This window comes from Alosa pseudoharengus, unplaced genomic scaffold, assembly GCF_046254945.1.
Source record: "Alosa pseudoharengus isolate Yale_2024_CS ecotype anadromous, Long Island Sound unplaced genomic scaffold, YU_APseudo_1.1 YU_APseudo_1.1_scf_10, whole genome shotgun sequence".
NCBI classification, from domain to species: domain Eukaryota; kingdom Metazoa; phylum Chordata; class Actinopteri; order Clupeiformes; family Clupeidae; genus Alosa; species Alosa pseudoharengus.
In genome coordinates, this window is record NW_027468565.1 from 3,438,003 (window position 1) to 3,464,850 (window position 26,848).

A 26,848-nucleotide genomic window follows, 5' to 3' on the forward strand; every position below is an offset into this window, starting at 1 on the left:
TTGTGACTAAATTCAAGATGGCGGCGAACGGTAAACTTCATGAAGGTACTGTCTGTATTAATAGTCTTGTAAATAAACTACCAGTGCTTTTTGAAAGTTCTCAAAAGACTCGTTTTAAATGTCAAGGCCCTCGGAAGTCTACCAATGAAGTATGGAGCTACTTTGAGCCTCGTAAATGGTGTAAAACAGTGATTTATTTGCATGGCTATACAGCCGATGCCCGAGGCACCCCCATCGAAAAACTGTTGGTAGAATCGGCTAACTAGCGCCAGATTTCTAAGTGCAGGGGACAAGCAGAGATGAGCTATGAGACCTACGTTCACACTCGGTATCATGTTTCAACACACTTTAGGTCAATATCACACCGGAATTCTCCTTTAAGATATTTAGAGATCTTCTCAGGTTGACATTTCTGTTTTTTGAACTTTTTATCCTAATTCCGATCCTAATTTTTTCATGAGCTGTAAGCCATAATCATCCAAAATAAGACAAAATATTTTTTTTAATAGTTTACTTTATATGTAATGAAAATAAGTAGAATAAATTTTTTTTTTCCAATAAAATTAGGGAGAAAATTTACTTTTTCACAATATTCCATTTTTTTTTTAGACCCACCTCACAAATGACTTCATATTAAGGAAAGGTTATTTATTCTAAGAAAGTACACAACATAACAGAATATACTTCATCTGATTTACAAAAGACTGTCAGTGAACTAAAGACTTGTAAACATCAAAGTAAATAAACAGGTTTCTTTAGATGCACCTTGACTTTGCTCTACAAAAGTAAAAATAGGTGTTAATGGGCAAAACCTGATACATATAAAAGTCAAATGTACAAAAGAGAAAATAAATATGTTTCACATTAAAAATCTAGTTTTTTTACTAGTGCAGCAGAGAAATTGAACTGATATGCACTCATACACACACAACACAATTTCTAGTGTGCCAAACATACAAGTACAATTAAAACATTGGAAAGAGAATCCATCACACCCTCAAACAGAACAGTAATATAAACAGTTTCATAACAGCAGAAATGAATACAGTATTCTGAAGCATGTTGTACCCAAAGCAATAATTGGGGAAATTGTTTATATTTCCACATTTCTACCCAGTTTTCCTTATAAGAAAATAAAAGCAATAAATGTGTACTAAAAACTAGAATTTGTAATAGTCAGGGAGACACATTTCCCAATATAATGGACATCTGCAATGTGTGGAATCTAGAGAGCAAGCTAAAATAAAGACAAATTGATGGAGCAAGTGTACTCATAACAATGGTTTCCCCTTATTATTCAGTGACTAAGGTGAGAAGAAAATTCACAAGCTTTCACCCTATATTTGGGAAATAACCACTAGTAGAGTCCCCTTCTTTATATATTCTCTATTGGCCAAAAGGTTAACTTTAGCCAACCTGGCACTATGCTAATGCCAAACGATAGGCCTGTGAAGAATCTGATTCAGTGTAAGGCATAATGTAAAATTGGCCAAGATACAACTGTGCAGTGGAAAAACTACATAGTCCGGTTTGTTAGTGTGAGGTAGATTTGCTACTCGTGTAGATATGCTACTTGCGCAAATGGCCAAACAGACCAAAAGGGTTAAAACTTTATGGGCCACACCAGTCATGAATTTGTTACTTGACGGAGGAAAAGGTTACAGTGGAAACCTGAATTAAAAAGTGTTCTTTCACAGGCTCATAAGGTGAGGTTACCATAATAAATCACAGTTTCAGTCATCAGATTTAGAAAATAATGTAAAAAAAAATACCCGTATTCAAAATGACACCCTGAGAACTTCAGTACATTGAATTGAAAAAAAAAAACAAAAAACTTAAAGTAATGAGCAATATTATTTACACCATCAAACTATAGTTAGTACACACACTAATTTCTCATGATACACGTTTCATCAGTATTCCCAAAACATAGCCCATAATTCACATTTGAAAGGGCATTACTGAATAGCAATCCAGAATATATATCAACAGTACAGATTTACTAATCAAACTATCCAGGTCACTGTGATGACATTATTAAGACAAACATTGCCAGACACAATTTGATGCAGTCTCCTTTTGTCTTGGAAACATTGATTGGGTGCATACAGTAAACAGACATTAAAGAGTCTTACAGTTTGATAAACATTTCAAGGAGCCTTTTGCTTTAATATTTACACCAAGATCACGACCATTAACATCAAGGCTACCAGAAAGTAAAACCTCTTCATTTAATGTAACATGATATTCAAAAGCATAGAATTGAAAACAAAACAGTTAAAATGAAGGCAGCAATTATCAATGCATAGTAAGAAAGCAACACTAAACACAGATAAAAAAAAAGTTTCCTGTTACACAGGTGTTTTCCGTTTTCCCTCTTTCCACATATGCCCATGGTGGCACACATTTAACATCTAATAATTCATAAATACATTCAGAATGGCGGCAAATACATGCCCTGCACACACTCAAAGATCCAGAGGGATGATCCAATGCTTGTCTAAAATAATCCTTTCAGTTATCCTTAGTTTGTTACACCTGAGTTTACTATTGATTATAAAAAAATAACCATGCAATTTTCCATAAGCATTCAGTGTTTGCTGGTGAATTATCAATCATTTCCAGTTAAAAGTGATGAAATACTTAAGGCTAGGGAATCAATCACATGACAATCATTAAAAAGAACTGCTCTGCCACCTGGCTAATCAAAAGCCTTCTGTTAAGAGACGAAAAAAATCCTCTAAACCCCAAACAGCTATTGGAAATGAAAAGGTTTAGCTGCATTTACATCATGATTATTATAACAGCAAAACTCCCATTTTTGATTAGATGGTTTCAGTCGCGATACAAAAATTGTGTATTTATAGACAGTTATAGACAGTAGTATAGGCATATCGTTTTAGTTGATGTTATCATTAGCTGTACAATCAAGAAAACAAACCAGAATCAAGAAGCTTACACTTAAAAGAATGGATTAGTTTCGATACTGTGCAGTTTAATTCTAAACTTCCTGTTTAGTGTTTAGAGCACTGGAGAATGCAGCAGTGAACATCTACTGCCTGTAGGGTATAAAAGACAAATGCAAAAGCCCTCTGTTTCTTATCCATCATGAATACAGACCAACAAACAATTGTTGATTTAAATCTATAAATCCAATTAGTCCCCTCACCTGGGATGAAAGAAATTTTCAGATGGCAGGCGACTCTGTAGTGGCATTCTCCCTTGGAAATGGGGAACTAAATGGCTACGTCTAGAGACAGAGATGTGCGTTTGGCCAAGTGGGAATGGAAGCCGCTGGGGATGCTGCAAAGCCTCCATGAAATGAAAGTTTGGTTGTTGGGGGCTATAGTGTGCTCTGGCATAATTTTGAGAGGGAAACGTGACTCTGTTCATCACGTGTAGTGGATGAGCACGCCCATCTTGCTGTATCCCACTTTGCACTGTCTGAGTATCATACATGAGGTTGGCTGAATGCTGTGGGTAAGTGGGACGACTGTGTGGCGCAAGTCTGTGGCTGTCCAAATCTAAAATTTCTTTTGGGCTCTCAGCTCGATCAAGGCTTTCTTCAAGCTGAGCAGGCTTCACTGAACTGACTGCCTCCTTAGCCTCTACAGGATCACTATCAGGCCTGCTGGAAAGAGGACTTGGGGAAATCAAGCTGCCACCTGTACCGTCTGAGCTCACCTGAGAAATGCTGCTCTCTTTGAGATGGCCATTTACACTAACAGGTGGGTATGCATTACCAGGGCCAGAGTAGTGGGGTCTGTGCCATTCTTCAGTCAGAAAGCTACTTCTGTTGCTTTGTTGCTGAGGATAGTAGTGCTGTTGCTGATACTGTGGAAATACATCCGAGCGTCCCTCAGGAGGCTTACCTGCTATGTGATATGAATACGGGACATGATGCTGATATGACGGGTAGCGAGCAGCACTGGGGTGGATATTAACATTTTGGGATGTGTTCTGACTTGGAGGTTGGCCATTTGGAGACTGCACAGATTTCTCAATGTGCTGCATGTAGAGCTGATTTATTTGACTGCTATGGTTGTAATGGGCTGAGGTGTCATTCTTTTGGCCATGGTGAGATGGAGGTATAACTTGGCTATAAGCAGCACCTGCCACCTGAAAGACTCCAAGAGACTGGTCTTCCACTTGTAATTGTGATTTTGCACTTGGCTTAAGAGGACCATTAGCCGACCTAATCATGTCTGAGTTACTGTTATCTTGAGATTCCGAGATCTCCACTGAGACTTTCTGTTTTTGGGTCTCACTGTGTGTATGATCTCCATTGTCTGCTGCAGTACTCTGGGTATCAATCTGGGGCACAGTGGAACTGACAGGTAAAGAAGTAAATGGAATGGTCTTTGGAGCACCTGACGGCTCAGATTTTAGATTGCTCTGTTGGTCCTGTATGTGCACTTTTACATCACTTGGAATGTTTACTGCAGAGCTCTGAGTGATTTGAGAGGGACTATGGGGAGCACAAAGAGGTGTTTTTTGAAAGCTGTCAAAGTGGGAATTCTGAGTCATAAACAGAGGCATTTTCTGCTCTTCTGATATCTTTAGTGCACTGGAGACTTGTTGAGGCACGGCCCGGGGAACTTGTTGTCCTTCCTGTGAGGTGTGTGGAGAGAACTTCTGTGGCTTAAGTGAAGAAACATTCTGGGGAGACTGTGAGGACCCATCAAGTGAACTCTGTTGTGATGTAGTGGAAGAAGCATTGTAGGGAGCATGCTGAGGACCATTTGAAGAATTCTGTAAGGTTGGGTTATGATGAACTGTATTCTGAGAATTCTGTGGCAGATGAGTTTGGGATAGTTGACTAGGTTCACCCAGAACTGTTTGTTGGGGAGAATTCTGAGATACTTGACCATGATATTGTGGGACACAGTGGTTTCTCTCCTGTTTGCACAGATCAATGACAGGTACATGACTCCCTTTCTCTGAGACTGAGCCTTGGTCATAAGGTTTCTCATAAGAAATTCCCGATTTAGTTTTCACTGGACCTCTTGCTTGAGCACTTGTGCACTCTAAGGAGTTGGAAAGAGTTGCAGACTTTGGCTTAGCTGACAAGAGTCTTTTTGATGGTGACAAACCTGTGAAAACAAAAACTTCCTTTAAGATGGCATGATGGAGAATTATATGAATCACATCATTACAGGTGGTCTTCTGAACTTTGAACTCTGAACAAACATTAAAATAAATGCAAAATAACCTTGGTTGCAGGAAATCATATCAGTCTCAGAAACTAAAACAGGGTAACATCAGATAGTCGTCAGATTAATGGAATGCCGTTTGCCGAATGCATTTACTCAGGAGAGCTCAATGTTGTTTGATTTTAAATTCACTAAAGTAATAAATAACATCTGATTTTAGACAAAAAGTAAATGTTATACCCTGAATCAACTAGATTTGCTTGTTTTAACAAGATGGCTCCCAAATCCCGATGCAGTGAGAAGCAATGCGTGGCCATCCAATGAAAACTGTTTTTCTCCCCTTGGGTCATTCCACGCCAACTCAGCCACCCATGTACATGACACCTCTCAGATTTTGCTGAAAAGCGGTGAAAATATGCCTTATGTTACCAAACTGAGGAATCTGAAGTTCCAGGTCAATATCTCAAACGGTTTGCCCGTGGCGTCCATTTGAAATTCGGGTGCCACGGCCCTAATTGACACATTGGAATTTCACATTTCATCCTTTGCCATTTTTGGAAGCCCATAATGGAAACTGGTGTGGTAGGTCATTGTAGCCTGTACTACACAATTCTGGAGGCAGAATTTACATTCCTTACTGTTTGGATGAGAGGTGGGTCACCAAAGTCCTAAAAAATGTTGACAGCATGTGTGATTTTTCACTTTTTGGGTGGCCGTAGCACCACAATTAATGATCATATTTATTCTAAACAGGATTATTTGTTATATTTGGGAACTTTGCTCTTGCCCAAATTAATTTGAGGGTTATGGTACCACTGATGGGGGTTTTATGGGGGTCCAAAAACCCTCTCCGGCAAAGGTGACTTTTTTGGAACCCCATATTTGGACCCCCAAATTACCATGTGGGCACTTGATGATCCTAATGGGATTTATACCAGATAAAGATACATATTTGTTCTTTCTTTTAATGAAATAACATTTTTGACTATGAAGCTCCATAATATGAATTTTATTCTTCATAATGCACCATTTTGGACATTGTTTCCAGAAGTCTGGAATGTAAATCAGGGAGAATTTAGTGATGATAAAGCATGAAAATAGTGGAAATAACTTAGTATTATGCTCAGTGATGGCAAACAATTAAATACTGAGATACTGTCACAGATTAACCCCTTATCCCCCATGAAAGAGACCCTCCATCAAACTTTCAAACTAAATAACAAGAATGTTACATAATGTAAGAACACTACAAATAAAAGAGATTTTCCTTACCCCTGTCACTCTCCAAATAAAATTAAATTGAAAATTAAATAGTGTCTATAGTATTATCCAAGAAATTGTGGAAGCAGTGGCATCATTTTGTCATGGTAATTTTGGTCAAGTTTGTATTGGCGAGCACTGTGTCCATAGATGTCTGGCACAGTGACACAACAAATGATATGTTGGAATGGCACCCAACAGGGGATCTGTCTTTGGTCCGATGGCCATTTGAGGATGTTGTTGACACACTTCATGAATTTCACAAAAACATCACCATGTTCATCTGAATGTTCAACAATGTTTCCAATGAACCAGTCATCATCATAGATACAGACAATGTATTTTCCTAGCTGGAAAATTGAGTTTTGTGGCTAATCTGACTGCGAGTGTTCTGCCGGGTGTTCTGTATCCAAGTGTTCTGAATCCGATTGTTGTCCTGCATCGACATCTGTGAATATTGTATCCTGTGATATTAATTTCATCCGTATCTTATTTCTGGAAATTGGTTTAAAGCAATGATGTGATCGTGTTCCACTGATCGTTTTGGCCGAGGCATAACGTCTCTCCAATTCCTATATTTCCTCATGTTTTTTAATATCTTCTGCACTAACAAAAAAGAATGTCAGATCAGCCACAAAACTCAATTTTCCAGCCAGGAAAATACATTGCCTGTATCTATGATTGGTTCATTGGAAACATTGAAACATTTTCTCGAATTTCCCCTTGAGGATCAATAAAGTATCTATCTATCTATCTATTGTTGAACGTTCAGATGAACATGGTGACATTTTTGTGAAATTCATGAAGTGTGTCAACAACATCCTCACATGGCCATCGGACCAAAGACAGATCCCCTGTTGGGTGCCATTCCAACATATAATTTGTTGTGTCAGTGTACCAGACATCTATGGACGCAGTGCTCGCCAATACGAACTTGACCAAAATGACCATGACAAAATGATGCCACTGCTTCCACAATTTCTTGGATAATACTTAAAGACACTATTCCATTTAATTTTCAATTTAATTGTATTTGGAGTGACAGGGGCAAGGAAAAACTCACTTTTATTTGTATTGTTCTTACACTATGTAACATACTTGTTATTTAGTTTGAAAGTTTGATGGCGGGTCTCTTTCATGGGGGATAAGGGGTTAATCTGTGACAGTCTCAGTATTTAATTGTTTGCCATCACTGAGCATAATAAGTTATTTCCACTATTTTCATGCTTTATCATCACTAAATTCTCCCTGATCTACATTTCAGACTTCTGGAAACAATGTCCAAAATGGTGCATTATGAAGAATAAAATTCATATTATGGAGCTTCATAGTCAACATTTTTATTTCATTAAAAGAAAGAACGAATATGTATCTTTATCTGGTATAAATCCCATTAGGATCATCAAGTGCCCACATGGTCATTTGGGGGTCCAAATATGGGGTTCCAAAAAAGTCACATTTGCCGGAGAGGGTTTTTGGACCCCCATAAAACCCCCACCAGTGGTACCATAACCCTCAAATTAATTTTGGAAGGAGCAAAGTTCCCAAACATAACAAATAATCCTGTTTAGAATAAATATGATCATTAATCGTGGTGCTACGGCCACCCAAAAAGTGAAAAATCACACGTCGTCAACATTTTTTAGGACTTTGGTGACCCACCTCTCACCTAAACAATAAGGAATGTTGATTCTGCCTCCAGAATTGTGTAGTACAGGCTACAATGAACTACCACACCAGTTTCCAGCCTTCTACCACTATTAGAACAGACGTTATGGGCTTCCAAAAATGGCAAAGGATGAAATGTGAAATTCCAATGTGTCAATTAGGGCCGTGGCACCCGAATTTCAAATGGACGGCACGGGCAAACCGTTTGAGATATTGACCTGAAACTTCAGATTCCTTTGTTTGGTAACATAAGGCATATTTTCACCGCTTTTCAGCAAAATCTGAGAGGTACCATGTACATGATACCCAAATTTTGGCTGTTTTCACTTGGAATGACCCCCTTCAAAGTTGAAATTTGCTCGATGTAAACGATTTGAAGTTAGTCATCTTGTTGTCTAACATTCAAAAGAAAACACAACCGAAGCCCCTCTTGCTACTGTGAAATCACCGGTGTTGAAGTATTTTGTCATTCATTCACTTCAATTAACACTAACTTAGCCTACTTAACTTAGCAAGTGAAAAGATGATGTAGTTACAGTACAAAATTACTTTAAGGCTTAAAATGCACATTGATAAGTACATATTCCATGAACACTGACCTTGGGTCTCATCGGAGTGTGCTAAAACAATCAAATGATCATTCTGTGTTGTTTCATTTCACCATGTTCATGTCTCTGTTTAATGTTCGTTCTGTTTAAAACCTCGCAGTTGGAATGGTTTCAAAATAAAAAGTGGTTTCAAAAGAAAAGCCCCCCAAAACAGAATAGGAAAAGGCCAAAAAAATAAATAACATACAAGGAATGCATTAATAGTAATATTAAAAAAAGATCGAGAATAGAATCGTGACTTTAAAATCGAAAATTAAATCGAATCGAGGATTTGGAGAATCGTGACACCCCTAATATACTGTAGTCTTTGCCTCTTTTACATTTTCTGTAATTTTTTTTCTGCTCGAAATAAAATGTTGTATTATCACATTTGTATAATCACTCCATTACTGGTCAGTCTAAGGCAGGGGTTCTCAAATTTTTCAAACCTGGGAACCCCCAAACCATTCTACAGTGCATGAAGGCCCCCTGACCCTGTTTAGAGACACCTCCACCATATCTAAGTGGTTTTATACTGTATGTAATAGCGTCTACTACTACTATAGGGCATGGTGGTGCACTGACTCCTCAGTTTTCCCACAATTCTGCCATCTCAATTCTACTCTTCCTCATTTTTTTCCCCACGTTTTGACAATCTCAATGCCCAAATTCCCTGTCCCTATACTCTAAAACTTCTTGGACTCCGCTCAGTGTTGCTACTATAACCTATTAATAGTAGTAGAAGTACGTTATTATTATCATTATTGCCATCCTTCTGTAAGCTACTTACAGAAGCTGCCCCTTGTGTCACTTAAATTACCAGCAGACACAAGCCAGAACTTTTGGAAGAGTACATATATCAACATTTGGAAGAATACATCAACGTTGTTCCTGTGGCTTATCTTTAAAAGCCCCAACGGTAGGTTTCCACACAGTGAAACACCTCGCGAATTTCGGCCAGCAAATTTTGCCTCGGGCGTGGACATCCAAAGCGCTAACCGTTTGACTGCCGTGTCTAGCCAGTGGTGGCAAGCGAGCTAATTCGGCTATCAGCTAGTTCAAAAGTTTAAGAACTTAATGAAGACATACAGGGGTCTTTATGCCTCAGTTAAGTTGATGTTGCCTATAAACAACAACTCATGTTCATAGAAACAACAAGGTCACTAAGACATAATATATCTCATACCTGTGTTGCAGCATGTAGCCTAGCTTCTGTGCTAGGCTTACAATGAAATGCAATGTCCGGAAATGCTAGCGGTTGGTTGGCCTGTCAGTTTAAACACTCAAACTTTTCAGCTAGCTAACACATACAGTGGTCTATTTAGTGGTGAATGTGCCCCGACTTGTGTGGCATATAAACCAAAATTCATTTTGATACAAGTACCAATGTTCGTGTAAAAACATTTTAATCACATACAAATGTTCGTGTTACAGCTCAGGTAGTCTCCGCCATCTTGGTCTTTTTTGTAACCCCCGCCTTCAAAACACAAACACTTGATTGGTTCTTAAATGGTCCTCATTTGAATAAAGTTAAACTTTCGCCAACTTTGTTTCGCTTGCCTCGGCGATTCGCTCATTTAGCCAAACGAGAGAGAATTTCGTCTCCATTCAATCTCAATGAGAGCTAAGCGAAATATGGGTGTGTGGAAACTGACTGTAAGTATTTAACAGGTAAGCTATGCAATGTTTCTGTTCATAGAGAAAGAAAACATAAATACAACGTTGAGCCCAATACCAGCTGTACCCTAGAGGTAGGGATAGGTAGCTTACAAAAACCATCACACACAAGGTTAAATAATTATTGGACCATATTTATGAACTCAGATGTTATCAATTCTGTTTTTGGTGTCAGAGAATGTCTCTGTGTGTGCGGGGTGAAGCAGCTGTCACACATGTCTGTGTTCAGACAGAGCTGCTCAGAACGATGGTCAAAAAAAACCCTGAGTTTAAGTGTGATTATACTAAAGTTGATGCCCCTTCTAATGCAACTAGTCGTTTGCATTTGAGAGCATAAATTCATGACTTATTGCAGTTACCTTTCCTCATTGAATGTGTCCTGTCTGTTGGCTAAGGTCCATCAACAATGTCATCGCTAGTGGCTTGTGCCCTTGCGTGTAATACAACAAAGTTTTCTTTTCTTTTTGTGACTAAAGTATGTCCATTTGGCTTGTAACAGTGTCTGCCAACAAACATAATTAAAAAAAAACAAAAAAAACTTTGACATTTGAGTGCCTGCAAGATGCACGTGGTATTGTTGTTGTTTTAAGAGACGGTGAAGGCAGGGTAAGGTCAGTACAGTCTGTTTCCTTATACGATCTTCCGCCTCCATGTTTCTTTTCTCTAGCTTTGTCATTTCACTTCAGACTTTAGTTCTTCCATTGATGTTTCCAGTTTTGTAAGGGATAATTTGGTCTGATTATGTCCTTCCCGGTTTTCTGACCTTAGCTTTTCTAGATTGGCTAGTATTTTGCATTCTGGGCTAGCACTATCGTTACCAGCATTTTGATTTAATTTCAAATTATCATTCTTCTTTTTCGAAGCATCTTGTTTAATCGCAGGTCTATTTCTTGAAGATGTTGCCATTGTCAATTTGTGATGAAATGCCTTGTTTTAAGAAATTTGTTAGGTTATTTAGTATTTGGTTGGACAGAGCTCAACCTCTAGGTTGCTGCTTAAAGCATGTCGTAACATTTATCTCATTTTGTAGTGTCATTTTGAAGTATATGTTTGCCAGCAAAAGCTTTTCAACAAGCATAATTTTAAACTGAATTGACCGGTGAAAGTGGCTACCACTCGGTTTCTTTTCTATACGAGCTAGCAGCTATCCTGGGAAACCTTTTGAAATTGCAAAGGGAAAGCACGCATTGTTATATTGAATCATATATAGCCTACTCTGTTATTTAGTAACCTACTAGCCAACATGGGCAAATCCATTTCATATCTACTCGGTCTCTGGCAGTAGGCTAGTTTACGCAAGCAACTCCTCAAGGCACTAAGTAGTATGTAGGCGGTTATGAAATAGGCTCCCTACTTCATCTTCCCGTAGACCAGTGTTAAATTGTGGTCCAACTCCGCCAGATATCCCTAGTGGTCCGCGAGTAAATGTGATGACAAAAAAGTTGTTTTTGTTGTTGTTTTAGGGCTGTCAAAATTAAGGTGTTAGCGTTAAAAAATGAACGCAATTGTCATGCTTACTCCGCTATTGAGACTAATCTGCTGTATCCTTTGTATTGAGATAAATTCTAAGGCTTGGATGGTGACCAGGGTATCAAATTAAACTAGAAGTTCTCATACACATGTTAGTGGCATTCCTCCCTAGAATGAAAGGCGGCGAAAAAAACTGTACTTCTCCAAAGCTCAACTCTCCTCTTTTCCATAAGCTTTCTGCCTCTCAACCAGGAACCCACTTAAAAGAACATGTAACTTCTTTGGGAAATTAGCTTAGGTTAGTGGTCTATAAATTTTTTGACTCCTTAATAAAGTACATCTCCTTATATTTTTACAAAAATAATCTGAAACATGCTGCATACCTTTGCAAATCCCTTTCTGATTCAAAGCCTACTAGCCCACTGCTACAGAATTATGATAGTCAGCTCAGGTTGCATTTATAGGCTACAATTAAACTGTTTATCTGGTTTGATATCTTGTTATCTTGACTCTTTTTGTAAATCATGATACTGAATTCTGGTACAGTGAAAAGATGTCATGTAAAGACAGAATAATGAAGCAGAAAAAGGAGCCATGTGCACGGCCCTGGAGATTGGGCACAAATATGCCAGCGCTCTCCAGTCTCGTTAAAGTGATGTAGTTGGCATCTATGCATCTGCTAAATGGGCCGTTTTATTCCCCAGTCTAATTACAGTTGTAAATGAGCTTGTAAAACAACATCCGAGCATTTTTTTGACAGACCAAAGTTGCATACTTTCTATGTTAACAACCAAGAGAAAACTAGCTAAAAAAAAAACTCTGCTCACCCATGCTATGAACCCTTAATTACTAGTGGACATACACTACTCACAACAAGTTAGGGATATCTGGCTTTCGAAATTTTGAAATGTAATGTTTCAGCACAGAAAGTACTGAAACATTGAACTGTTGGACATGCCTAGTTAAGGTTTAGAGAAGATCACATTAAGTTCACCTGTAAAGGTTATAGTGGATTTTAGGTTCATCCTAAAATTTCGTCCGAAAGCCAAATATCCCTGATTTTTTGTGAGTAGTGTATAACCGAATAAACTAAAATCACTGATTGTTAACATTTTACTTACTTAACTTACAGTTCTCACCCATTTCTTTGTTGTGGATGCTGTGGCTGTCAGTGACAGGACATAGAGGCTGGACATCTGGTGGGGCCTTCTGAGAAAAGTATAGTGGACCACTGCCCTGAGGAAACATCGGAAAGGTGGCGACTGGTCGGCCAGAAGAAGCTTGAGAAGAGGCAGTCAACTGCTGCAAGGCGAGCATCTCTGGACTCTCAAGCATAGAAGCCAAGTGAGGCTTAGAGTTTGAAGGCATCATTGGCCGCTGAGAGATGGGAGGAAGGGAGCCAACAACACCTGGAATCTTGTTCTGATTGTTGTGTGGAGTGCAATCCACTGGTTGCTCTGGCCAAGATTTTGGTGGTAAGGGATGAACCACACCTAGGTTAAATGGGTGTCTCTGTTTGCGATTTTGCTCCAACATCATGGGTCCACTCTGTCTGGGCTGAAAATGATTGTTCATCCCTGACCAGATGTTAGGTGGCGGACCAGGAGGACATGAACTATGTTGAGGGGGAACATCCAGGCCTGAGTGTCTGCTGACACCTCGGTAGAACATCTGACCCCCATCAGGACGCTGGTTAGATGGGTACATGCTGCCCTCTGATGGTGGTGTACACAGGCCTCCAGACTGTAGGGCTACTGGTCTGGGACCCAAGGAAGGGCCATGCATAGGACCCATGTAGGCATGTTGCTTCTGGTGATGCGGTGGAAAAGGTCTAGTCTCAGTCATTGGGTACCTTGGGCCCGCATAGTGTCCCTCTCCATAAGTAGCCTGTAATGAAGAGACAATTATGGTTATACAACCATTCTATATGATTCCTTAGATTGCTTAAAGGTGAGGGGTTTATCATTAAAAACACATTTTGTAAAGGACACTCAAAGATCAAGTATAACACTTTTTTTGTTGTTTACACAGCACATTAGCTGGTTACAAATAACCAGGGTGCAATGAGAAAAAATAACATTGAAACATTTTATAAAAATCACTGCTCTGGTGACCTCCCACTTCCAATGCACCATTGTCGCTTGAGTGCAACTCTAAACATTCAGATCCTTTTTTCCCTTACCACTCTGTAATAATCTGTAATACGTTTTCTGAAAATAATTTACAAACCAAAACATGTGCCATACAGTTGACCATGAAGGCTCAATTTCTTGCAGCTGTTAAAACATGAGCTAGATAGGTAATATACAGCGGGGGAAATAAGTATTGAAATATTGAAAAAAAAAATGTCAGTAAGTATACTTCCAGTGAGGCTATTTGCATGAAGTTTCCACCAGACGTTAGCATTAACTCAGGTAATCCCCCATATTAACATTAAAGTTCATAAGTAGTTATGTGTAATAAAGTTGAACGACAGGAAAAGCCTTTATTTGTAATGACAGCTTTAAGACAATTTCCTGTATGACGAAACTAATCAGATGCAGTATTCAAATGTGATAGCAGTCTAGATAATCTTGAAGATCCAGGGGTTCCTATTGTGAATCCTGATCTTTAGTTAACCTCATGAACTGTTCAGTTGGATTTACAGGAAGTCAGGGCCTTGATTTCCTTTCTCTAAAAACCAATTGAGAGTTTCCTTTGCTGTATGCTTTAGATCATTGTCCACTGGAAGGTCTAGCCATGTCTCATCCTCAATATCCTGGTGAACGACTCCATTCATCATTCTTTCAACTGTATGAAAGAACAGCCATGAGATGAAAACCATGAGATGAAAAACAGACCCACACCATGATGGCTCCACCTCCAAACCTCACTGTTGGTATGGTATTTTTAGGGTGATGTACAGTGCCATTTCTCCTCCAAACATGGTGTAGTATGACATCCAAAAAATTAAATTTTGCTCTCGCCTGACCAGAATACATTCTCTCAGTATTTCATAGGATTGTAAAATTGTTAGTAAACTTAGTGTAGCAAACTTTCAACGGGCTTCGACATGTTTTTCTTCAGTAAGAGGAGCATAGAGGCCATGGCGGTGGAGTGCATTACCTATTATTTTCTCTGTAATAATTGTACCTGCTGCCTCCAAGTCTTTCTGGAGCTTTCTCTTAGTGGTCCTTGGCTCTTGGGCTACTCTTCTGACTATCTTTCTGACTCCCTGGTCAGAAATCTTGCAAGGAGATCCTGTGCATGATGCAGCAATGTTCCTTCCACTTGCAGAAAATGGCCCCAATGCTGCTTTCTGGAAGAATCTTAAGTTTTGAAAGGCATCTGTAACCAGTTCCATTGATGTTTTGTGCAACAATAAGGTTGTGAAGGTCTTGGGAGAGCAAAAACCTTTTTTATAGCAGGGAATTCAAGCCAAACCTTTGCAACTCTGCCATCAATCATTATGTTAAGCCCAACAAACGACTCTATACACGATTTCAATGCCTGATTAAGTTTCGATTTCTGGAGCTCACAAGTCAACGGAGAGTTGCTAGACTAGCCCTGGCAGCAAATGTAATTTGCTGTCGCTAGGGGCGCGTCTAGATTTCTAGGCTATGAGTTAATACTAATGTCTTGTGAAAATGTAATGCAAATAGCCTCACTGGAAGTATACTTACTACTTACTGAAAAAAATGTTGACGTGTACTGTACTGTACTGTATAACCAACACCATGAAGGGATTTTTATATACATCAAGCTTGTGGTGTAAATACACTGTAAGAGTGGTTTTACTGGTAAAGGGTAAACTCTTTTGTTTTTTCTCAAAATAAAATTGGTTTCCCATTAAGTTTGGATAAGTATGCAATGCAAGTAAGTGTATTCATCTATGAATGAAATGAACATGGGCACTTCATACACAAAATGAGAAACTGAGCTATTCCCACACTGATTTTCATGCCGTATAAACTTTTAATGGCCATACTGTCAACATGTTTGTCTTCCATCCTACAAAGTTTGGGAAAGCTAAGAATAACACTTTAGCAAAATCTGGAACTGTGCGGCAACCATTTTCCTGGATTCTGTCTGATTTAGATACGGAAGGATGTTTGGATACGGAATGACCCAAATACTAATACCCAATGACTAAAGAATTTTAAGTGCTCATGTAACTTCAGTGCCGCTTTTGAAGGGGAAAACTCTCATTTGATTATGTTGGTGGGAAATTTTTTTGTAGTTTGCTACTTATACTGTGTGAAAAATATCTACCGACATTATAGAAATGTGTTGATCATTATTATTAAGATTAAGACTGAGAGTCTTGAATTTGGCATTCAAGTCTATTACAAGGATACAAGGATACAAGGAAGTTTATTGTCACATGCATATAGTTACTGGAAGTAAGAAATGCAGTGAAATTAAGTATGGTGTCAGCCTATTTGTGCATTTATGGGGGGGTAAAAAGTGCAGTAGAAGAGGGGTTTAGTAGATTAAGTGGCAAGGGCTGCATAAGAAAGGTGGGGGAGGATTGCGATTGGGGGGGGGGGCACCAACAAGGAGCACCCAAGAGCAACAGGGGCAAGGAAAAACTCCCTTACCAAGGAAGAAACCTTGGGCATATCCACGGCTCAAGGGGCTAACCCAACTGCCAAGGGTCTTGGTGTGTGTGTTGGGGGGATGACAAGGGAGATGGGATAGTGTGCTGTGTATGTGGGGAGAGGGCAGTGTGCAATATGTGTGTTGGAGAAGCTTCCTCATGAGACAATGTGCTGTGTATGTGGGGGGGCGGGGGCAGTGTGCTGTAAGTATGTTGGGGATGTGTGTTGGAGAAGCTTCCTGATGAAATAATGTGCTGTGTATGTAGGGGAGAGGGGGGGGCAGTGTACTGCAAGTATGATGTATGTGAGTGATGACAGTGAAGATGTGTGTGTGGGCGGGAGGGGAGTGAAGCAGTGACTGTGTGTGTGTGTGTGTATAGTGTGTGTGTGGGTAGGTGGGGGCAGTATGCTGTAAGTAAGTAGAGGATGTGTGTTGGAGAAGATCCTGAAGACAATGTGCTGAGTTGGGAAATGTTTGAGAGTGCTGAGGAGTGAATGTGTGCAAAGTCAGTATAGTGTGAGTTCAGAGTTCGGATGGCCTGGGGATAAAAACTTCTCCTGAGTCTCTCAGTTCTGGCTTTGTGACTACATAGGCGTCTTCTTGATTTCAGAATCAGGGACTACAGTGGGCAGTGCTTCGACTTGGCCAGCTTCACTCGCGGTCCGCGCGTGGGATCACGCGACTTTAATTTGTATTTTTCCAGTGAGACGCTGCAGCAACCCAAACAACCGGTAGATGGCTCAAGTGAGCAGGGTGTCTCGTAAAAAGAAATGGAGCCTGGAAAACCCTACAGACTTCACTACAGACTTGGTTTACTGTCTGGTTTAGAAATAATTTAATAGCCAGAAATATGCCTGCCCTGCCCTAATAAAGAAATATTTGGTTAACTGCAAGTGAATCCCGTTTGCAGCCGTAGAAGAAACGCAGGACAAATTAAACATTCTGGTTTTCTCCAGTGTGCAACGATGATAGACAGACATCATTTGGACAAAATATAGAGCATATTAACCTCCGTTGCTCAGCCAAATGCCTTCCTGATCACGGAGTTAGGCAGGCGATAAACGATTTTTGATGGTCACAAGTTTACTTCATTAGCGGTTTATTTATATTTTATTATTAAAGTGTTTTTCATTTAAAGGTTTGACTTCGTGCTTATTCAGTAGAGCATTTAGTGCTCTCCCCAATCCCAGACGTGCTTCAGTTGCAAGTTGCATGACCCTCTCTTGCCTGCTAGAAATTGTTCAATGACCCTCCGACAGAATTGTTAAAAAAGACATGACCCTCCCCTGCCAATTGTCGCTGTCTTCCGCCCGCGCCACAGCCACACACTGTGATAATGTTCTTAAATCAATCTTTCCCGTGAGCTTGCATGCTACCAGTCCTTCCTTTTCAAATGTGTTGCGCCTGTTTGCACAATTTCACAAATAATCATATGTGATTAATAATATGACAAATAATCCCTGTGCACGGGGACCGAAACAATGCATGCCAACTTTTTCCGTGTTTATCACGTATTTTAACTTTCCCCCGCTGTCTTGCCGTTTTATGTTTTCCCGTAGAATATCCCATATTTTAATACTCTCATAACAGCCCTGCCATCAGGCCTGTCTCTGTGTTGCCCTGTTGCTACCCCTTGCCCTTCCAACGAAACAGATGTCTTCAAATCATCGTTTTCCTTGCTTGAAGGCGAACTTAGAGTGATGTTAACCTATTTAAGTTTAACGGCGTGATTGTCGTGAGAGCACGATTCATTGGCGCTTGCATGTTCGGCCGTTTGTCTACGTGCGCACCTGCCTATCATCAGGCTACTCAGCTACTAGAGAAAGAATTTCCCCTGTTTGTATGTTCACTGCAAGTTGGCTTACCATAACTTACCAACTCTGCACTGTAGACCCTAACTGGCTATTTATATTTGTTCAACTTTATGAAGCAGAATTACGCATAGGCTACTTGGAACATAATACATTTGACAAAGGACAGATGTATGTTGCTAGTGACAAAATATTAAGTGTTTTACGATGTCTGTCATCATGGGGAAGTGTTTTTCCCCATGCATTTATTCTAGGTTACTGTCAGTGACTGCCGTGAGAGAAGCGGGTTCTGTGTTTCGTTCATGTCAGTGACTGACGCGAGAGAAGCGGGGTCTGTGTTGTGTTGCGTTGCGTTAATTTATTCAGTTCTGACAAAGCCAAAATTACTCCTTTTGAAAAACAATGAGTGCAGGAAGCGCGTTTGTATGGTTATATTGCTTGACGGGGGGGATCCCAAGCAGCTTTCAGCCATAAGGCTACTTTGAGAACATTCCAATTCACCCGACACTAATATTCAAATATTGAAAACTATTTCAGCATAGCCTATAAAGCAGTTTAATTAAATGGAATGTTAGTTGTAAACTAACGAGCTACTTGGTGAGGCTTGGCCTCACAGATGCGCTCGTGCCTTAGATGGCAGGAAAAATCTTCACGATAGGCCTATTAACTAACCACCCGATTCACGTTGGCTGGGGGGAAGGGGGGCCATCAGACATTTGTGCCCAGTTAATCCGCCCTGCCCCCAACAAATCACACCTTCCCACCTCTGACAGCTTAAAAGAAGTCAAGAGGACTCCTTACTCACAGACCTATTCACAAACCTGCGGCATTTTGCCGTGTTTTGAAATCCTATGCAGCTAGGAGCTTCCAATCGTGAGGAAGCAATTTTGCATTGTAGGCATAACTAACATGCAATAACGCCGCCAACAACAACCAAAACTAGGCTAATCATTGTCAACATGTAAATTAAATGTAACATTATTGTGAATCAAATTAAAATGTTCTCTTTTGCAAACGTAGGCATAGTAACAAAATAATTTAATAATGTTACAAAGATACTACATCAATCCGTATGTTTCATTAGGCTACTAGGCTATTTGTTTTGCCTTGATTCATTTAGGCCTTTCATTTCATTCATTAGCCTTTTTATTCAGGGGCTGTATTCACAAAGAATTTTAAGGCTAAAAGTAGCTCCTTACTGGCGAATTTAGGAGCAACTCCTAAAAATAATGGGCGTGTCACTCCTAACTTTAGGACTCCTAAAACGCCACCAACAACAACCAAAACTACTCATTGTTAACATGTAAATGAAATTTAACGTTTCATTGTGAATCAAATTAAAATGTTCTCCTCTTTGCAAACGTAGCCTAGGCATATGGTGACAGATTAATTGCAATAATGTTGCAAAGGTAGGCTACTGCATCAATCCATAGGCCTATGTTTCATTAGGCTATTTGTTTTAGATAGATAGATAGATAGATACTTTATTGATCCTCAAGGGGAAATTCAAGACACCTCAAGGTCATTTAGGCTAGGCCTTTTTATTCAGTTATTAATCATCTTCCGTCCTTCGCACTACTTGTGTAGCGCACGCATTCTCCGACCTGTCACCTGTCACTCATCATCGGAAGAGAGGTGTTTGGAATTCCCGCGTTACAATCGTCAGCCAATCAAGGTGGTCACTTCAGTCAAGCTTGTGCATGACTAATGACGTCATCCATAGCCACGAAGACTCACTCCTAGTTTAGGAGTTGTCTGAAAGGCTTTGTGAATAACTTTTAAGAGAAAAAGCCTTTGTGAATAGCCTACGGCCCCAGTTATTCATCATCTTCCGTCCTTGTGTAGCGCACGTATTCTGAGACCTGTCACCTGTCACTCATCATCGTAAGGGAGGTATTTGGAATCATGCCCGCGTTACAATCATCAGCCAATCAAGGTGGTCACGCTTGCCCATTTACCCAAATTAATGGTTAAATATTAGTGCTGTCAGTTAAACGCGTTATTAACGGCGTTAACGTAAACCTATTTTAACGGCGTCAATTTTTTTATCGCGAGATTAACGTTCTTTTTGGTGTAACAAACTTTGTAGTTTTTTCACATGCTGTTGCAACAACTAGAACAACTACAACACCACGCTGCATGTACACGCCCCCTTTCAGGGGAAAGGGAGCTGTTTGGATAATGGAAACCTATGCTGCATCAAAGTGGGGAGCGAAAAGGGCTTATACTTACTAAATCTTGAAACAAACGTGAATAAAAGGCACAAAATAAGGTTGGTGTAAGAGTTATCTGTGTGTTTAGGGGATTAATGTGACCATTATGTTCCTATTTTTTGCTCTTTCCAGTTTATAGCCTAGGCTACTAACAGGAGTGTCACGAATAGGCACAGTCAAACTGCCCGTGGCTGACTATAAGTTCGGCAAGCTTACATTTACGTTACATGTCATAACATCAACTAAAGTCAAACATTCATTATATCACTTGTAATATGAACGTAGCCTTTTTTTCCTACAACTAGGTGAGATAATTGGCTATGCCTGATATACTGAAGTTCCACAGTTGGCTAGCTAGCAAGCTAACCGTTTTACATGGGATATGGTAAGTGTAGCTATACGTTCTGAATGGGTTGTAATGTAGGCCTACATCGTTTAGACTTGAGTAAGTTACATAGCCTACACATAATTCTTCATAACTGCCCTGTTAGTGAAATGATTGAATGGCCTGTAAATTAATAACTAGATGTAACATCAAGGTGTGATTAGGCTAGCTGTCTTCAGTGAAAATCAATGATATAATGTTAACTTGTTTTCCGCTAAAATGGGGCGTGATGCAGATTAAATGTAGCCTATCTTTATGATGCGCCTTTAGTAGGCTACGTAAAGGCATGCTGCACACACTTGTTTGGGCTTACGAGCCGGCCAAAGAGTAGATTCGTATAATAAACACCAACGCAGTTCTGAACTCCCGGTCAGCTGAATGGTGTTTTAAATTGCTGTGGACACCGATGCCGACATTAGTGCGATGCACTCTGCTTTCGACATTCATTTACTGTACATTAGATTCCATTCTTTTCAATACAACTCTGCACACCAGCATTGCACTTTGCCGCCGTGTAAATCACGATTCAGTTATATTTGGTCGGCGCCGCTCTATAAAATCCATTGTTCATCCAGTGTTTGCGTGTTAAAAACCGGCGCTGATGTGTGTGGCAAGTGACAGTGCACCATAGACTGTAGCCTAAGCCTATAAAATGGCAGTGCAATGTCGAAAAGTTCCTTATTTTCAACTGAACTCAAAGATAATGAATATAGTATTTTATGTTTGTTATGCCCTTTATTAGCTATATTTCTGAAGAATATATTGTGTTGCCTCAGGTCTGCTGCACATCTTTTGACATTTGATTTGAAATAATCAAATAGACCTACGTCTTAAAGTTAAGTTAATGAAGTAACTTGCTTTGCTTTCATTTGAATCCTAATCAAGATACACAATAATTGCTTTATATTGTTAATATGGACTCCTGGAAAGTTCAGCAATGCAAAATAATATAATTTTAATCATGCGATAAAATATGTGATTAATCGTGATTAACTATAGGAATTCAGCGATTAATCGTGATTAAAAATTTTAATCTTTTGACAGCACTATTAAATATTACTGATGATCATTGTTATTTATTAACATGCAGTGTGCGTAGGGTACCAAAAACATCTTGCTCGTAAAAAAGCATCATAACGCACATTCTGGCGGGTCTGTTATTTACTGTAGGCTGCGCAAACCACAGGCCTTTATTTTGGGCAAGCCGGCATTCATTCATTCATTCATTCATTCAACCTTTATTTATTCTCGGAGGGTCATTGAGGGAAGCCCTCATTTTCAATGAAGCCGAGATTACAGAAGCAAAGCAAAGCGCTCCACAAACAAGGCAACATTCGAGGCCTTCTGTTAAAGAATTTTATATAAAGCCTGCGCTAACAGTAATCCTCCTGCCCCTGATAGGCCTACCACAGCTGTGGATAGTGTGGAATGTTCAAGTAATAACACAATCCAATGTGTGTCTCAATTGTCCCCCACTGACCACCTCACACATTTCTCTAGATTTTGCAACGAACTTACATGACACAATGCCATAAAATATGCCAGTTTTAGGACACAGAATAATGTTTGTAATGATACCAGGTAGGCCTACGTTTAACAGTAACAAGTGTAATGAGCTATTCATTGTCGAAGGTGCATGGTGAAGTGAAATTCTTACTTTGGAAAACAAACATTTGCCGATATCATCGCCGATCATCAGAATATTGCAACAGATTCTGTGTTCTGGACTGCAGGTAACTTGTTAAGCTTGTGGTTCTCAAACTTTTATTTCATTCCCCACTTTGATCAAGGGGCATGACTGATGATAGTGGAGATAACGTGTTATCCCGAGGCTTTTGCAAGTCAGCATCTTCGATGGTAGTCTATTAAAAATATAAGTTTTCGATGTCCCAAACGGAGAGCCATACTTTATTGTTTTTAACGATCTCTATGCTACTCACAAAAATGTAGGCATGGGGACATGATGAAGTAGGCTATCCAACTGTCGTGTGTTAAATTATTGTGATTACGAGCCAGTGGTTTTCAAACATTATGCGTGACTCGGACATCTAACTAAATGCAACAGGCTCATATCTTCCTCGCATTCGCAAAATGAGGACCAGTGTTTTGTCAAATTGCAAATAGCTATTAGTTTTAACGATTTTTTTTATGATAGTATGAAGTGCTTTTTGTGTAGGCTACTATCTTAATCTTGGAATATGGGGAGGGAAGTGGCGCGTCTGCAGTCAGCCAAATATGAATGTAATTCTGCGGCATAAAGCAGATGTATTTGTTTATTGTACAGAAAAATAAAAATGACCTGTCAAGCAGTCAATTGACTACATTGCAGTCAAGAAGTAGGGCAAATGAAGACACTGTTTTGATTTGCGTAGTTGCGTTACCCCCAACAGCCAACACTGCCAATAACATAGACAGCAAATTAAGATATTTTTTCGTTTTGTGGAGCGGCACCGGTAGGCTATCAAAAGCATATTTCGATTTTCGCTACGACCGTGTAGTCAAGCCTTAAGCCATACCCAAGTAGCCTTAATCGAGGTAATGTTTAATTACGATTTATTTTGTTATTGAATTCGTAGGCTGGGATTCCTCTCAGTAACATTTATCAGCCTGAGGTATAGCCTCCTGCTTTTTCATAAGGGGCGGCAGTCAGGCTACTGACAGAGCGATGTACAGTGGCAGAGCGACGCACAGTGGCTGAAAGTGGTACTAAAGCTTCACGCAGCTTCACGCCTCGTAATGCGCGACTGAAGTGGCCATTTGAAAGCGATGCCCACTGTATGTTTCCATGCACACCATATTCCAGTTTTATTCGGAGTAATGACAATATTCCAATTGTGTGGTAGTCATGTAAACGCCTTATTCCAGCTGCCATAACCCACTTAAGCTCATATTTTGTTTACTAAAAACCTGAACTAAATGTACAAAATATGTCCACCACTCAGTCCTGTATATTCTCTACGGAAAAATAAATAATTCTGGTCAATTTGTCTCCATCTCCTACTCTTGCAACTTTTGTGTATGACTGATCAAAATGATAAACAATGGCTCCGTGTCAATCTTGTGCTACTACATGCCCACCAAGTTTCGTGCACCCCGATCTTTCAGTGTCCCGGGAATCATTGACACAAAATGATTTAAGAAAAAAATAATCTGGGGGAAAAACAACTCTGACTAAACCTATATGACCGCCACTTCGCTGTGTGGCGGTCATAATAACACCCCTGGCATTTACCTCTTAAGTGGAATATTGTGGCATGTAACACATTAGTCGGAATGCCCCCTTTGGAAAATGCTACTTCTGAATATTTCATTCCATCTGCGCCTGTTTTTTTGGTATTCTGGTAGCTTGTTTTGATCTGCTAACAACTGGCAAATAAAGCAAAAAAAGGGTTGAAACAAGTTTGCAATTCTAGAGTAAAGATGAGGTCAATTTATGTATTAAAACTAGGGGTGTCAAGATTCAAATCCTCGTTTCGATTTAATTTTCGATTTTTAAGTCAAGATTCGATTAAATTTTTTACCCTTTTTAAAATATTACTATTAATGCATTCCTGGTATGTTATTTACTTTTTTTTGGCCTTTTCCTTTTCTGTTTCGGGGGGCTTTTATTTTGAAACCGCTTTTTATTTTGAAACTGTTCCAACCGCGAGGTTGTAATGTAAACAGAACAAACATTAGGCTAAACAGAGACGTGAACATAGTGAAATGAAACAACAGAATGATAATTTGATTGTTTCAGCACACTCTGAAGAGACCCAAGGTTAGTGTTCATGGAATATGTACTTATCAATGTGCATTTTAAGCCTTAAAGTAACTTTAGACCATCGTTTCACTTGCGAAGTTGAGTAGGCTAAGTTTGTGTTAATTTGCGTGAAAGACAAAATACTTCCACACCGGTGATTTCAGAGTAGCAAGAGGGGCTTCGATTTCAGTAGGTTGATGTGTATATTTTAACTGGCTGCAGCTTAAAATTAGGAGCGTTGACCCTGAGTTCAACACATGCCTGTGCGTTTGTGCGTCGTGGCATACATGCTGGACGTGACATTGGGGGTGTGGCTGCATCGTCGATTCTACTTTTGAGTTCGAAGTTCGAGATTGACATGTAATTTCGATCTATTTCAATATAAAATCGAAATCTTGACACCCCTAATTAAAACCTAAAAGTTTAAATGTTGTGACGGAAATTATCGATGGGTCAAAGCAGGTTTTTCGCACACTGCTGAAAGATGAAGAATCGGTGGAAACCCGTCAAAGCGGCCTATTATAAGGATAAAATGCAAAATAGCGGCTCTGATCTGGGCAAATTCACCTATTTTGCGGTCATGAATGAAATTCAGGGACAGAAACCGCTGAGACGTCATGACGCAGACACCAGTTCTACTGCATGTTGCTGGTTTATTCAGAATATGCCGATAAACATGTAAATGGGAACATTCCCATTTCTGCTGGACATGGAAATATTTTGTTTTGAATATTTTCAGAATATGATCAGAGTATGATCCTTAATCAGAATATGGTGTGCATGGAAACATGTGATGTGGTGTGCATGTGTGATGTGATGCTACAGGGAAATGAACTTTATTTGAAGTTGTTGAAATTTTAAGGGAATTTTGTTCCATTGCGCATCTCACCTGTATGTTGTAATTATGTGGTATACACTGTGAACGCGATTCCATAGACATCACTGGATTTTGCCCGTGGACTAGCATCAGCTGAGTTAACATTCGGGGTCCAGAAGGATCTGTTGGATGATGGAGCTGCTAAGAGTCAAGACATGAGAAGTTTTTTTTGTGTTGAAGCAATGGCAGCTCTACTTTACAGAGATAAAAAAGTATATTGTTAAACATTCACATTAGTGACCACTGAATGTAAACATTAAGTGTTCACTAATATGGATTTGATCAAAATAGCAAATAAAATGTATCTGTGTATAGATGTCTTTTACTTGAGTTGAGTATACAAATAAATGCATCAAAGTTCATCATGACACAATTAACCTATTTAACCACACAAGTTTTTTCATGGTTTGTAAAAGGCACACTAAAAGGCAATTAGAAATAATTAAGATTTAAGGATTAATTTCTATAAGCAACACTAATGTCTGGTCATCATTTTCAATCAATGCATGCACTGTGTAAATGTTAATTAAAAGAAATAGTGACACGTTGAATACTATCCTCAGATATGCTATGCAGATTATAATCTTGATTATGTACATGAATACATTTCCCAAAAAAATTCAATTTACCTGTTTTGTTGGAAGGTAAAGATTAGGTTGAATATCAGTGCTAGGCTTCATTTGATTTAGGACAGCATTTGGTGAATTCGTTGTTTCACTTTTCATTAGGGAAGGTGGCGGGACTGCTGTTTTGCATCTTTTCTCATTACTTGTACTCTTGCCACTGGGGAATGCTTTACGTCTATGGGCCAGTTCAGTGGCTCTGATCAGGCCCTCTGGGCCTGCCTGCCGTTGTCCCTTGCTTCGCTTTCTTTCCTTTCGATCTTTGTCTTCAGCGCTCACATGAAATTCTTCATCCGTATCACAATCCTCAGGAGGGCAGTGCTTCTGCAGTGCTCTACTGAAACAACGGTCCAGGGACTCAGCCATGATTGTATATTCTGAAAATATATAAAGAATGCCATATGATACCAATACTACCATCAATCTATTTACTCCACAACATCTCCATACAACTCCCTGCTTTGTTAAAAAAAAGTAGTTTCAAGGCTTGGATAGGCAAGGAAGAAATTGAAGCAACAGAAATTTAATATAGTACTTATAAATATGTGTTGATTAGTGAGTAATTACCTTAACCGACAAATCAAGACATTCTCATAACCTTAGAATGAGTCCTTCAAATTTGCATAGCGCGGGGATGCCGGACTCAGAGTTCAGCATGTTGCGGCATCATATTGATAGTGGCCAAAAACTGACATACTCCACAGCCTTTTGCATATTTTCACATTTAAGTGGCAGCATGGTTAGAATACAAAAACAACAAGCAGCCTTGTAGTTTGGTTTAGTGGGCTATTCATGGTGGTT

General features: G+C 39.5%; 1 protein-coding gene across 6 annotated transcripts in view; it reads right to left on the reverse strand.

Moving 5' to 3' along the window:
• Positions 1–633: 633 nt before the first annotated feature.
• The window catches only part of cecr2 (CECR2 histone acetyl-lysine reader), a 73,950-nt gene continuing 47,735 nt past the window's right edge, over positions 634–26,848 (reverse strand). For 3 of the 6 annotated variants that reach the window (XM_076302960.1, XM_076302970.1, XM_076302929.1), the window contains exons 14-17: positions 26,054–26,424; positions 25,437–25,565; positions 12,937–13,702; positions 634–5,093 (exon numbers count right to left, since the gene is read on the reverse strand). In XM_076302960.1, the coding sequence (XP_076159075.1) occupies positions 3,166–5,093; positions 12,937–13,702; positions 25,437–25,565; positions 26,054–26,424 (3,194 nt within the window). In that variant the 3' untranslated portion in view covers positions 634–3,165. The remainder of the gene's footprint in view (positions 5,094–12,936; positions 13,703–25,436; positions 25,566–26,053; positions 26,425–26,848) is intronic. The other 3 variants (XM_076302937.1, XM_076302952.1, XM_076302945.1) reach the window with 3 other exon arrangements.